Source organism: Leptonychotes weddellii, chromosome 15 (genome assembly GCF_054177405.1).
Source record: "Leptonychotes weddellii isolate Sample4059 chromosome 15, ASM5417740v2, whole genome shotgun sequence".
Classification (NCBI taxonomy): Eukaryota; Metazoa; Chordata; class Mammalia; order Carnivora; family Phocidae; genus Leptonychotes; species Leptonychotes weddellii.
In genome coordinates, this window is record NC_138383.1 from 20998242 (window position 1) to 21012316 (window position 14075).

The following is a 14075-nucleotide window of genomic DNA, read 5'->3' on the forward strand; positions in this document are numbered from 1 at the left end:
AGCATTATTATTATTATTTATCAATACTGCTTTTCTAACCAAAGGGTCCACTCTGGGGGACAGCACTCATATACCTGTGCAGGGTAAAATCTATGTGTGCTTCACAATGGCTCTCATTTCTTTGGATCCTCATTGAAGACGTTTTCCAGTTTTAGTTGGCAGAGACGAGGACCATACAAATGTGAATGATAGAGTAAAATTTGGCAGCCATTAGATTCTTTTCTTTTTCTTTTTTAATGAAGTATGACTTACCTACAGGAAAATACACACATCTTAAGTGTAATCTTTGAATTTTTGCCACCGCTCAGATCAAGATATAGAACATTGTTGGGCTTTAGGGGCGCCTGCGTGGCTCAGTCAGTTAAACCCCCAACTTTTGATTTCAGCTCAGGTCTTGATCTCAGGGTTATGAGTTCAAGCCCCTAAAAAAAAGAAGAAGAACATCATTTGATTTTACAATGTACTTCAACCTTGAAATATCTCCCCAAACCATTTTCTCCTTTCAGCCCTCCACCCCTACCCCACTGCCAAGTCTGGAGTCAATCACTTGCAAATAAGTCTCTCTCTCTCCTTTCCTTAGCTCCTGGCTCATGGCAAACACTCAAATACTTGAATGAATGAATGAGTGTAATTCACGAATATTGTTAAATGAATGAGACCCAGTTTAGAGGGAAAAGGGAGACCCTTTGTGCCAAACCTGCTTTGGGTAAAATTTCCAACTTTGCCTACATCAGGTTCTGGAGTTAAAGGGTATTTACTGGGAATTCAGAGGTAAGATTTGTTGTTGTTGTTGTTTTTTCCCCCTCTGTAGAGTTTCAAAGGTAGATTTAGGGCACAGAAAATTTGAGCTTAGGTTGAGCTCCAGCTCATCTCCCGCCCCATCCTCAGGCCTGGCTGGCTCCGCCTTAGCTAAACTGCCTCCCAGGAAAGACACCCTCGGCCGGCAGCGGTCCAGCCAGTGGGGAGCCATCCATCTCTGTCTGGATGCAAGCCAATCCGACCAGCCCTGCCTTCCTGCCAGCCAATGGCCGGAAAGCAGGGGGCGCGCGGGGCGCGAGAGGGAGCGACCCGCTCTGAGTGGTATAAAGGGGGTCCGAGGGCCTGGCGGTACTAACTCTGCGTCCCTAGCCCGGTCTAGGTGTGGCTAGCGTCCCTTCTGCAAGCAGAGTCCCGGGGCCACTGCTTCTGCGTGCGCCCTCTGCCTGGACCCAAGCCCCTGGGGTCTCGGTTTCTGACCTGCCCTGGTGCCCATTCTGCAGGGAAAAGCAGACGCCCTGAAGTCCCCTTGTCTATGTATACTCGAGACTCTCTGGGTCGCCCACGAGGGCGAGGAGGAGGAGAATGTAGAAAGACGGGGAGGGCCCCTGGGAATGAGAACAGACGGGAAGGCAAGGCCTCGGCGGCCGCTCCCCGCGCCCCCCACCTCCCGAAACCGCCAACTGCCCTTCCCGAAACCCGGTCCCGGGCAGACGGCGCCCCCGCCTGCGGGGTGCTGCGCGCTCCGCTCTGCGCCCGCCGGCTCCGTCTGCGGGAAAGCCGGCGCTAGCGGGCAGAGCTCTAGGCAGACGGCCAGGCCTGCCGTTCTGGCGGCTCCGCCGGGCTGCGGGCGCTGAACGGCCCCGGGGGCGCAGCGGAGTCTCCGCCTCGGCCTGCGGAGAGCCGGGCCAGCAAACTTGGGATCCCCGGGAAGAAGCAGCGCCCCAACTCTTCGGTTTCCACTGCCCTCTCTGCGCTGCCCTCCCCTCGCTGCGGACCTGGGTCGGCTACTCTGCTGCAATCCGCTTCCCCGTAGTCCTTTAGCCGCAGCGGGCGAAGACACTTTCTTGTCGCCTCTCTGCGTGACTATGCCCCCTCCGCTCATTCCTCTGAGCCCACTACAGTCCCTGCGTGGCCCTAGGTCAAGGAGCGCGGAAAAGCCACTTCTCTCCAGCAGTCCTCCTTCCCTAGGAGGCTTTGCAGAAACTGCTGCACACAGTTTAACTTTCAGAGCCTCGGTGTGCAACCTCGGTAAAATGGGAATAGCATCGCTTGGTCCACAGGAATGCAGTGAACCAGTTTGTGAGTAGCGCCGGGCCCTCCCATTCCAGTCCCTGCATAACTGGAATTGCTGGGCCTCCGCAGACGCGACCGGGTTGCTAGGAAGCGAATTTGCCCCTTCCGACCTTGCGGTCGTTTAGAGGCAGTGGATGGAGCCGGGCACCGGATAAGGCCGCATGTTTGCCAAAGTATTCCTGGAGAACTTCTCATTTCCCATCGCTACACTGGCCCCCGAACTCTACAGCAGTTAATTGCATATCCTTTTTTCCCTTTCGGAGTTGCCTTTTTGCATTATTTACTGGAATGGGTTATGTACACAGTGCTTACAATGTATTTGTTTACATAACTATACCTTTATCATTTTCTCTAATTACAGAAGTAGTCATACCCATTACAAATATCCAATCTTAGAGAGTTTTATAATGTAGGACGTGATAACCCGCGGGGACAGCCTCCATTAATATCCAAGGCTCGCTGCTCTCCTACTGTAGCGGCTGGCAGAAATTCGTGTGCCCACGCTGGTGCGGAACTCGCAGGGCGGGTCAAGCGTGCTGGTTGCTAGGGCAACGCCCTGTTGTCGGTGTTGGAGGCCTGGGAGGATCTTAGGAGCAGGGCTTGGTCCCGCCCTAGAGGCGGAGTTAGTCAGGGGAGCAGGGAGAGCGTTTCCCATCTTTCCCTCCAGGTGGCGCTGTAGGATCGCGGATGCGGTCCTGGGGCGGGGCTCCCCGCGGTGAAATGTGCCAGCGAGGGGCGGGGCCGGGGCGGGGCCAAGGCGGGGCGTGGACCTGCAGCTGCCGTCAGAAAAGTATCGAGGGAAACGAGCTGTTCCGGGACGGACCGTTACACACTCTGGGGGACTTATGTACAGGGACGCAGGGACGCGTCAGAGAAAGAAGGAGAAACAGGAGGTTCTGGGACAGGGAGAAAGAAGGGGAGTTACGTCGCCTAGGAAGTCGCTCCATCCTTCCCGTTTGCCCCTGGCATCCCCTGCCTTTCTCTCCTCACCCTGAGGACCTCCACTCTTCACTCACACCCTCTGGAACGCACTGGGTGTTCTGGACACATATGCGGGTTGGGGCTGGCCAGTGCTTCCTCGCGGCCAGCATCGGGCCCAGCCATGGGCAAGCTCGCAGGGCTCTAGTGCCCAGGCTGTTAGCAGAGGAATTCCGCGGCACCGGACATGCCAAGAAAAACGGGCGTGCTGTTCCTCAGTTTGTCTAGAGGAAGCCTTACGCCCTTCCCTTTTGGAAGCTGAGAATGGAAAAAGTGACTCAAAGAATCCCCAACAGGGTCACCATGTGTGTACCATCTTTTGTCTCCTTTTCCCCGAATGTGCGCCATTTCACCCATTATTACTTTTTTACAGTGCCACACACAATCATACCTAGCCCTTCCCATCACATATGGGGCCCCGTGATATCAGTAGCACACTCCCTTCACGATGATAAATCGTCTCCTTTCTCTCGACCCCCTCCCCCATCACAAGACCTCAGGGATAGTCCTGGACACCTCGGTCCTGGGCATCCTGAAAATGAACTGCAGACAGTGAAGGAGCCCTTATCAGAACTTATACACACTTCTCAGGCCACGAGAGAAGGAGACCATTGGCAGGAGACAAAGCAGGTTTATTAGGGTTCTGCGGCCAGGGATGCCTAAGGTCTGAGTTAAGGCAGCTCAGCTGGTTCTCATGGCCCAAGGGGCAGGCCAGGGCAGTGAGAAGGGGTGAGTCAGTGCTGAAGCCAAATCTTTGCATCTCAGAGTCCCTGGCCAGATACCTCAGGAGTCAGTTCTGGGAGGGCTTAGGGATACAGAGGGGTCTCTCCTGTTCCCTGGGGTCTTTGAGCTTTTGCCAGGATTGGGGAAATGCTCTGGGGGCAGGGAGCCCTGAATGCACAGCCTTCATTTCAGTAACGACCATTTAATTTGTTCCTTGGCAGACTGAAGAACCTGGAGGAGAGGGAATAAGGTTGAGAGAAAGAATTGGGGGGTGGGGGGGATGGATATCAAGTGTCTCTAAGTGTCCCTGCAATCCTCTGTCACTAGGTGGCAGCAGCTCATCTGTGCTTGGCTTGAGTGGGGCCAGGCAGTCCAAACTGGCTGCAGCTGGCTCCCAGCTCAGGCCCGAGCCTGCCTGCCCGGCCCGTTCACAGTTCCCGCGGTTGCAGCCAGGGTGTGGCAGCTGGCCCGGTCTCCCCTAGGCCGTGCCATTCGAGCGCCCGCCCACAGTGCCACGTCTGGGCAGAGACTAGGCCCAGGCCAGTCACTTCCTGTGCCCAGACACCTCGGCAGCCCCCTAGCTCTGGCCTGGGCTGCCAGTGTGTCCTCAACACCCCACCCCAGGTCGCTGCTGATGTGGCAAAGGGGGCCAAGGGGGGCTGGCCCAGTGCTGCCATGGGACACCTGCATTCAGATGCATTCATTCTCACATCCTGCTGAGGAAAAAGCCTCCGTCCGGGACTCAGACAAATCCATACAACTGGGCACACGCAATGCCGACATGGTGGGGACCCCAGGTCTGTCTTTCAGGTCCTCTCTCCGGCCATCAAGCCTCATTCCCCTCCGAAGAAGTCCCGTCCTACGCCGTATGTCTCTTCCTCCTGCACAGTCTCCCTGCTCTCTCAGGGCAGCCCGGCCCTGGGTTTCTCCTACTTCTCCCAGCCAGAAACTAACCTTCCCCTCATTTCATCTCCCGTTCACTAACTACAACTTCCTTGGTTCTTCCTCAAGAATTCCATTAAAGTGCTATGTCTTCAGGGCACCTGGGTGGCTCAGATGGTTAAGCGTCTGCCTTCGGCTCAGGTCATGATCCCAGGGTCTTGGGATCGAGTCCCACATTGGGCTCCCTGCTCCTTGGGAGCCTGCTTCTCCCTCTGCCTCTCTCTCTCTGTCTCTCATGAATAAATAAATAAAATCTTTAAAAAAAAAAAAGTGCTATGTCTTCATTCTTTCCCCCTTTGGAAAAAATAGGAGCTGGGCTAAAAGTCTTCCCTGCATTAGCTCTCCTAATTCTCCTAGTAATGCTGTGAGCAGTGTCCCGTGATCATGTGAGGCCCAGAGAGGTTGGGTAACTTTCTGTAGGTCACACAGCTTGCAGGCCGTAGGGTGGAACAGACACCCTGGGATGACTCGCACCAGCACCTGTGTTCCTAACTGCTCTGCTCATTGCTCTCCAACCTCTTTCTGACATGAAAACTGCCATGAGGCCGCCTTCATCCCAGCAAGGTATGAGGAGGCCTGGGGAACTGGGAGGAGGAAGAGGCAGGGTGCGCAGCAAGGGCAGTAAAGGAAGTGGGCACCACACCTGGGGCTCCACGTGGGATGGCTTGGCTCCATTCCCTGCCTTAGCTGTCACAGCAGGAGGTGGTTAGTGCACTGAGGCAGGAAGCTCCATAAAAGCAGGATTAGTCTGGGCAGAGAGACCTGTGGGCAGACAGAATGGAGGTCAAGCAGTGGGCCTGACAAGCAGGAAGTTTGCACAGCTGCGGAACCAGTCAGGCCTCAGATCCAGGAACCTGCCCCCCGCCCCCCTCCCCCAGCCGCACATGCATCCCAGATAGGACCGTGCAGGCGGGGATGGACTTTTCCACAGCCAGGTCATTCAGGGGCAAGGGGACAAGTGGTGAGTGGAGACGGTTAGGGGGTCCCTTAACACTTCAGCAGGAACCCTAAACAGCATGGGGTGAGAGGTTAGAGAAAAACTCCTATTTGGTATCCTTTCTGGGTTTGGGGGAGCATCAGGGGCCTCAGTCCCCAGAATGCTTTGGGGGACAAGGGACCCCAGTCATCTCCAGAGTGGTAGCTCGCCCGGGGGTTTCGATCCAACTACCCCAAGCCAGGCGATGAGGCAGGCGCGCATCACTTATGAATACCCAGCTCTGCACCATGACTCTCCAGGAGAGGGCCCATCACCGCCCCATCCCTTCCCTCCTGCACCCGTGACTTCTCAGCCTCGACGGCCCCCCTGGGTCCCCCTGGGAGGCTCTGCTCTCCTTCCTCTAGCCCACTTCCGGCCAAGGCAGACAGACGCAGGGGGCCTACCTGGGCCACACTCTGTTCGGTCAGGCTGCTGTCATCGGCCTGCAGGGAAGCAGTATCAGAGGGCGGTCAGGCCAGGGGAGGGATCGGGTGAGGAAAGCGAGGTGAACGAAGGGGGCTTTGGAGGGCGGGGGGAGGTGATGCAGTGCTGGGGGGACCCAGAGTGCACCCGTATCACCGGTGAGTGGGAGCCCTGCAGCTTGCCACTCGGAAGCCACGCCCCCGGGGCCCAACTGTGGATGGGTGCATGGACAGCAAAGGCACGAAGGGGAATAAAGATGGGAGAGAAGGTTTCATCCAGACACGAGAAGCTAAACTAGGCAGGGAGGGTCTCTCTGTACCCCCACTCTCCAAACTCAAGGCCAAGGCAACCACCTGGTGTCTCTTGGAGCGTTCTTTCTTTCCCCACTCTGTACTTCCCACTGGGGAGGATGGTGAGGTACTTGGTGATTCTCCAGGGGGGGAGAGGGCAAGAGATTTCTTTTATTCACTGCCACCCCTGCAAGTGTATCCACTCAGGACTTGCTTCTACTAGAGGAGCGCGGGTTCCTAGTCTCCTGGCCTTGGCATCGCCTGCACCAGGAGGAAAGGAGGCGGGGAGGGTGGGATGGGCAGCCCAGGGGAGATGGGAGTCAGGGACACGCAGGAAGACTCTTACCCTAAAATTCACTTTCTGGATCACTTGCTGAGGGTCGCTCTCCAGAATCACACTACAAGATGAGAGAGAAACCAGGAGGAAAATCAATGACATGACTCTCCCTTCTGCTGCCTCTCCCTGCCGGGCCCCTTGCCTCCCTTACCACATCCTGCAGGTGTTCCCTCCAGGGTACCTTCCCACTGATAGTCCTCAGCCAGGACTCTCCCTCCCTATGTGCGCCCTCAGCTTTGATTCCTCTATGCTTCAAACCTGATGGTCACACACACTTGGTTGTCCCTGGTCAAAAGCTTTGAAATGGGGTGAGGGCAGTCCAGTCTAGAATGATTAGAGTGTCAAAAGCAGAGACTGAAAAACTTTGAGCTCTTGAAAGTGCTCTTCACGTTCCGGATCTAAGGATGAATTCAGATGAGGTGAAGGAAGGGAGGGCCCCTGGGGACCCCATCCTGTCTCACTAGGATTCTATGCCATGGGGTCATGCCGTACAGGAGGAAAACAGAACACTTAAAATCAGGATCTATCTTCCCTTTCGATAGACCCAAGTACCAGGGCTTCTCTTGGCTAGCGGCCAGTCCTTCACCATGCAGTGGGGGTGCAGGGGAGCTTTTGCGGGTATGTGCAGGGCTGCGGGTGGGAGGCCTGGTCACTGAGGGTGGGACAGGGGCAGGGGGGGATTGACTGAATGCTCTTCACCCCATGAGGCTCCTCTAGGGCAGAAGCCAAGTTTTTCTTTCATGCCAGTCCCAGGGGAGTGAACAGGTATTTCTCGAGAGCCTCTTCCAGGCCCCATCGCTGGGGCACCCAGCACCCCTTCATCAGAGATCCTTTTATCCATAAAGACAGGAGCATCCCAAGCCAAGGCTCCCGTTCAGGCCCTGTCTCAACTGACACTGCCCCAGTTTTCCTTAGAGGGATACTGAGCTCCTCAGGGGGCAGAGACTGGGCCTTCTGGGGGTACAGGCCTGGAGGCATACAAAGCTTACATCCTCCTTTGCACACCTCTTCCAAGGCTTTCATTTTGTATTTATAATAGTGTGTGTGTGTGTGTTCCTTGAAGAGGTTCCACAAAATTGTATACACTTCAGGTCCTACCAAGGCTGGTCTTACCCCACTCACTTTGGGGTTCCGGCAGTTAGCACAAGGTCTTGCCGCAACAGGCGTGGGCGGGAGAGGGAAGGAGGGGGGAGGGAGGGAAGGAGCGCGCCGTGCCCCGCTCCCAGAGTGTCCAGTGTCGTGGAAAGAGCACAATCTCTGTAACCATGCACATGGCGTTTGATCTTGGCCCTGCTGTTCCCTAGCCTCGGGACCTTGGGCAGGTCACTTGAATCTCTGAGCCTCTGATTCCTGTCTATAAATTGGTTGTTATGAAAGAGGCACGTCTTTCTCTTATCCTTTGCCCTAGAGCCAGAGTTCTTTTTCTCCCTCAATATCATCCGAGATGGAAATTCACTACCCAACCCTTCTGGGAAGGGCTCCCAGCTTCCCAGGAGTATCCGAGCGCAGCAGGAGGAGGTGATGTTCATTGGATGAGAGGCGGGAGGCGAGAGGCGTGAGCTTCACCTGCCTCACCTCATTTAATCCCCACACCGGCTGAGGTAGTCCCCTTATCCCCATTGGAAGATGAGGAAAGGTCATGCATCTAGCTGATCTAGGTTGGGATGGAGCTCTAAGAGCGGGGGTGTGGAGGCAGTAGGGAGCTGAATGGGGATCTCCCAAGGAGAGGCGGGGGCCTGTCCTGCCCCTTTCTCCTGGGCACTGGAGATCAAACCATGTCCCCAAACCCTGCCTGTTCAACAATTGGCCATCGTTCGACCTGTGATTACTTTCTTGTTTGCCTGACTTTGGCTAACGCGGAAATCAACCTCCACCCTCATGAGCCGTGTGGGGGAAGGGAGGGAGGAGTTGGCCAGAGAGCCAACAATGTGCTTGGTATCATCTAGAGCTGGTGACCCTCAAAGGCACCTCCTGCTGTGAGTGTCCCGGAGCAGCCCCTCTTCTCTCCACCCGCTCCTCACCCGCCGTCCACAATCTCGTCCAGTACCAGGAAGGCTCCATCCATGTTCTCCAGCAACCAGCGCTTCTCCACATTCTTCCTGAAGGCAGACATAGCTCCTGGACCTCTCCATGGCCAGGAGGAGCTGGGTTTCTGCCTAGGTGAGGCAGACCCTCTCTCTCCACCCATTCCCCCTCCCCCACCCCCACCCCAAGCACAGGGAAGGAGAATGTCAAGGGCAGTGAGGGCAGCGCCTATGCAAGGGATTCCTGAGCTTAGGCCCCCCTTTGCCCAACCTCCCACACTCAGGGCATTGACACTGCACCCACCAAGTTACCCCTAATGCATTTCATAGCTGGGTTAGATGTTAAAGCTGTACTATAGTTAATTGTCTCAACTGTAGATATTTATTTTTGGATTATCCTGGTTTGGTTTACCCAGGCTATGTTCACTGGGACAGACACCAGGTAACTGAATGGGGGTGCTGTGAAAACATCCTGAGCTTCAAGTCAAAAAACCTGAGTTTGAGTCTCTGTTCTGATATAAACAGACTGTAACCCCAGGCAAGTCACCTTGCTTCTCTGGACCTCACTTTCTGGCCGTAACCTGATGTGGCTCTGCTCTGGGTGACACCACAGTGGCCCAGTAGAGGGCAGGGGCCTTGGAGGAGAATGCTCTGGCTCCAGTGTTAGTCTTTTGGGGACTTCGTGGGGAACGCAGAGGAAGGGTCCTGCCTCTGCGATGTATCAAGGCCTGGGGGGTGAGGGCCTTGGAGGGCAGAGGACCTCACTCACCTTAACACATGGCTCAGGGACTCAAACAGGCAGGTGAGAACAGACATGAGCATCAGCTGAGGATGGGTGGATAGGGGAGGAGGAAAACAAGAGAGCTTGAGGTTGAGAAGGCCAAAAGGAGCATTCAGAGCCTACCTGTGTGGGCAGTTGTCCCTTTTCAGAGAGGACAGGGCTGGAGACTGACCGCAGCTTGACCCCAGGGTGCCTCCCGGTGCATGGGCTGAGAAGTACTGGGGTGCCCCACTGTGGGACCCTGAGTGCATCCTTCCCTGGTGATATTTAAGGAAGAAACCAAGGCTCCCTGCCCGGGACTTCATTTCTGGTTCCTGAGGAACCTAAGAGGCATCATGGATATGTCCCATCCCAGAAAGACTCATTCTGGGTGCTCCCCAGCCCCAAGAGCCTAGAAGGAGGAGTACCAATGATAAGCCTTCAGAACCCAGCTTCTACCCCAGAATCCAAGCTACGGACAGACCCTCTTTGTCACCCCAACCTCCCGAATTCACCTCATTCTCGTGGGAGGAGCCCACCACATACAGGAAGAGGTCAATGCTGCTCTTGTAGATGATTGTCATGCCCCCGAAAAATGCAATCTCACCTAGAAATGGAGGGGGCTTTCAGGTCTGGCCACCTCTGCCGGGCCCCTCCTCCCGATCTCCAGCTCTGCTTCTCTCCCCCTTCTTCCTTCTTCACTTTCCAAGGAACCCTTGAAAAGACTAGCACTAGGCACACCCCCATTAGGCTACTCTATTTCTGGTGACTGTCTCGTTCTGAGAAGTCAACAAATCCAGTACAGGGTGACCTTCGGTCCCCCTCCCACCATGTGCAATGCCTCGTTCCAGCCTCAGGCTGGTGGGGGACACACAATGCCATTGGCCTCTTCTGCTGAGAGAAAGGTCTGGGTGTGTTGGGGGGTGGAGTGGGGGGTTAGAGAGGGATCGGGAGTGAAGGTTCCCCAGAGGAAGGGAGAGGAGAACAGCTGGGAGGGAGAGGAAGAAGGAAAGGGGATGGCCTGTGGGTATGTATGGCCGACAGGGATAGATGTGTCCAGATTGAGAGGCTGGCCGTGTGCATCTGAGAGCTCTGGGCAAGGAAGAGGCGGCCACTTACTGTCAGTCCGGCTGGTCTTGTTGAAGACATTTTTCTCGAAGGCCATCTGCTCCTTCAAGGAGGGGAATGTCTCATCATAATACTATGAGAAAGGGAAGGAGAAGGGGTGATAACTTTTCCATAGGGCCTGGCTCCTCCCTGGATGGGAGGTGCTGGCCAAGCAGAACCCCGTCCCCTGTTTGTGGCCCTTTAGGCCTGTGTGCTCACTGTCTCCCCATAACCACACATTTTAAGCAAAGGAAGTCATAAAAAGTCGAGGAATTTTAAGCCCTGCTTTTGGAGTCCTCGCCTGATTTCCTGGAGGCTTTTGTACATTTGGCAGATGTTCAGTGTGCTAAGGACTGGGGTGGTCAGTGGGTCACCCTGTTGCTACAGGAACCTGAGTCCACAGGAAAGAATGCAGAGCCGGGGTGGGGGGGGTCCCTTATCACAACGATGACAATCACAGCAGCTTTGTTATCCCCATTATATTGATGGGGATGTGGAGGTGTGAAGAAGTCAGGTAACCTCCCCGACATCTTGCAGTTGTAAGGGGCAGAACCAAGGATGGTCCGACTTCAGACAGGGTTGTGGTGATGCAGACTACATATCAAAGGGAAAGTTCCTGGCGCACACCGCATAACTAGATGGATGCTTTTTTGTTTGGGTGGGTGAGCCTCTTTCTGTGACTCAGTGTCTTAAACTGAACATGGATGGGTCCTGCTGGGAGGAGGCCCTGGAGCCTTGGGCATGGCTGATCCACCTCTGATCATCTGCTGGAGCAGAGTGTGATCGGCTCAGCTTTCAATTTTCTGGATGTGGATTTTGCCACTTAGTACCCCATCTGCAGGCAAATTAGTAGCCTCCCTGCTTGGCCACTGCTGTGGTGAGCAAGCTCATTTGAATATCAGGAAGACAAAAAGTTTCAGTCCCAAACAAACAAACACATCTAGAATGCATTTCATAGTTAGTTTAGATGCCATAGTCCTACTGTAGTTAATTGTGTCCATGATAGACATTTCTTTTCAGATTATTCTAGTTTGGTTTACCCAGGCCATGTGGGATAGACACCAGACAACTGAATAGTTGGTGCAATGAAAATCGCCCTCCTGAGCTTCGAGTCAAAATACCTGAGTTCAGATCTGTGTTCTGATAGTAACACTCGTGACCTTGGGCAACTCAGCTAGCTTCTCTAGACCACATTTTCTTCATTTGTGAAAGGAGAGAGCGGGATCATATAGTCTCTAAGATCTTGTCTGGTTCTAAATTCTCAGACTCCTCAGACTAAATCCTGAGTGTTTCCCAAACTGTAGAAGAAAAGTGGAGGTTGCTTATATAGAATATGGGGACTAAGGCTCCTGGGTCCCAGACTCAACACTCCCCTGACCTCTCAGGAGGTCCTTCCGTGCCCAAGGTCCTGCTGACCACTGGAAAGAATGATGAGAAGACACTTCGGGGAATGTGAGCAGAAACAGAGGTACCACACTGCCCCCGCCCCGGGGCCAGCAGTCTGACAAGGCAGGAGGATGGACAGAATGACCTTTGGAGGGGTCTAAGCTGAGTTGCTCTGAGTCACTGAGCCCCCAGTGGGGTCTCTCCTGAGACAGGAGAGTCAGCTGGGTGGGGACTTCTGTTCTTGGGGCTGTAGCACAGTGTCCTCAGGGGCCTTCCCGGTGAGGGTGGGAGGTTACCTTGGCCAGGAGGCGGTGTCCGTCATTATCTAGGATGAAAACAGCCTTGATGGTGTAGAGGGAAGGTTCCTGCAACTGACACCAGGGGAGAGCTCCGTTGACTCCTGACTCAAGGCAGACACCCTGCCATTGGCTCTATGGCCTCTGCTGGCCCCAGGAGGCCATCCTCAGGGTCCAGCCACCCCAAAGGTCCACAGCTGGTTCTGGCCCACCCCTGTGCGGCACGGGCCAACTCCGGTGCCTGCTCCACTCCCCGCCAGATGTTCCACTGCAGGCCCCGGGTGGGCGCTGTGCCCATTGGGTGCAGAAGGTCCGTCCGGGCCCAAGTTCTGTCATGCACTGACTGCTCCAGAGCCCGAGTCGGAGTGTATCACAGAACCTGGGCCGGGGGGACAGCGGCGCCGAGCCTCCTCCTTCCAGCGGACCCCGGCCCGAGGCTGGACCCGCGCTCTCGGCGCGCCCCCAGCCCCCTGGCCCGGGGAAGGGGGCTCCAGAAGCCCCGCACGTCAGCCCACACCCCCCGCCCCGTGGAAGCTCGAGTCCCGGGCGGCCCCGCCACTCCTCACCCCTCCCAGGGGAACCTCGGTCCACCGCCCCCCCCTCCCTCGCCCCGAGCTGTGCCCATCACCGCTCCGAACCGATCCAGAACTTCAGTCCCACGCGCACTCGAGCCCGGCCTCCTCGCGGGTCGGCGCCCGGAGAACTTTTTCTCCCCTGCCCTGGCCCCGGGCCCCCTCCCCGGGCGGTCGGTGGGGGCCCCAAATTCCCGGGCGCGGGCGCGCGAGCGGTGAGTTGGCGGCCCCCCGCTCCCCCCTCCCCCGCGCTCTTCCCTACCCGCCCCAGCCCGGCTCCCGCCGCCCGGGACCCCGGCGCCCTCCCGCTCCGTACCCGCAGCCCCGCCGGCTCCCCGGCTCGAGCGGGCGGCGCCGGGCCCCCGGCCTGGGCCGCCGCGGCCCCCTCCCCCGGGTGCAGACGTGGCCAGGCCTCCGGCCGCTGCATTCCGCCCGCCGCCCCGCGCTGACAGCGCCGCCCGCCGCCCCGCCTCCGCCCGCCCTGCCGGCCGGGCCGTCCCCCGGACGCCGCGGCCCGTGCTGTCCCCGCGGCCGCAGGCCTCGCGCCCTCCCCCTCTGCCCCGCTGTGCGTGTCTTCCCTTCTCCCCGTGGCCCCTTCCTGCCTCTCGCCCTCCCCGCTCTCCCTTCCCGCCCACTCCGCCCTGCGCCCCGCAGCCCAGCTCCCCTTCCCCCGCTGCGCCTTCCCCTCTCTCCTCCTCCGCGGCTCTCGGTTCCACGGAGTCCAGAGCTCTCCGAATCCTCGCGCTGCTCCGGGACCGGCCTGGCTTTCCCCTGCCGCCTCCCGCCCTGGCCCGTGCATCTGGTTTGCTGCGGGGTCCGCAGGCGGTCCTGGGGCCAGCAGGAATTCACACGCCAAGGCCAGTTTTGTCTCTTGACTCCTGTGTTCGATTCCTCGGGGACAAAATATCTCTCGTCATCCCTCGGGTCTCGGGACAGGTTCTGGGAGTGAGAGCAGACAAGAACAGTTCTGGGGAGACCCCTCTACGCAGAAAAGTTTCTCCCACTCCTCAGGAAGGGAGCCATGGCCCAGAGACACCTCCCTAGAATCTCCCAAGACACAGACAGGACAATCTGGGGCAGGACAGATGCCCAGCAGCACAAATGCCCCACCGATGGCGTCAGGCGTTGCCATGCTTTGGTTTCTTTGGTTGGAGAATACCCGAGTTCAAACTTTCACTTCAGGAGACTTCTCGAGACCAGTGGGAAATT

General features: G+C 56.8%; 1 protein-coding gene across 3 annotated transcripts; it reads right to left on the reverse strand.

The window, feature by feature from the left end:
• Positions 1-284: 284 nt before the first annotated feature.
• COPZ2 (coat protein complex I subunit zeta 2) lies at positions 285-13341 on the reverse strand. Of its 3 annotated transcripts, XM_081805145.1 has the most exons (10): positions 13183-13341; positions 12295-12369; positions 10625-10706; positions 10021-10112; positions 9515-9570; positions 8743-8820; positions 6731-6782; positions 6076-6114; positions 5339-5457; positions 3642-3984 (listed from the first exon to the last, which is right to left on the reverse strand). In XM_081805145.1, exons 1-9 carry the CDS (start codon positions 13291-13293, stop codon positions 5386-5388), a joined length of 657 nt encoding a protein of 218 aa, XP_081661271.1. In that variant the 5' UTR covers positions 13294-13341; the 3' UTR covers positions 3642-3984; positions 5339-5385. The 3 variants fall into 3 exon arrangements, with proteins under 3 accessions (XP_081661272.1, XP_081661271.1, XP_081661273.1); XM_081805146.1 differs by lacking the exons at positions 3642-3984; positions 5339-5457 and adding an exon at positions 285-422; XM_081805147.1 differs by lacking the exon at positions 5339-5457.
• Positions 13342-14075: the final 734 nt, after the last annotated feature.

Coding starts and splice junctions, on each gene's coding strand:
- COPZ2 (XM_081805145.1), bottom strand. CDS start 13,293: ATGCAGCGGCCGGAGGCCTGGCCACGTCTGCACCCGGGGGAGGGGGCC. Junction 12,370..13,182: donor GGGAGCCGGCGGGGCTGCGG/GTACGGAGCGGG, acceptor CCCTGGTGTCAG/TTGCAGGAACCTTCCCTCTA. Junction 10,707..12,294: donor GACACCGCCTCCTGGCCAAG/GTAACCTCCCAC, acceptor CCTTTCTCATAG/TATTATGATGAGACATTCCC.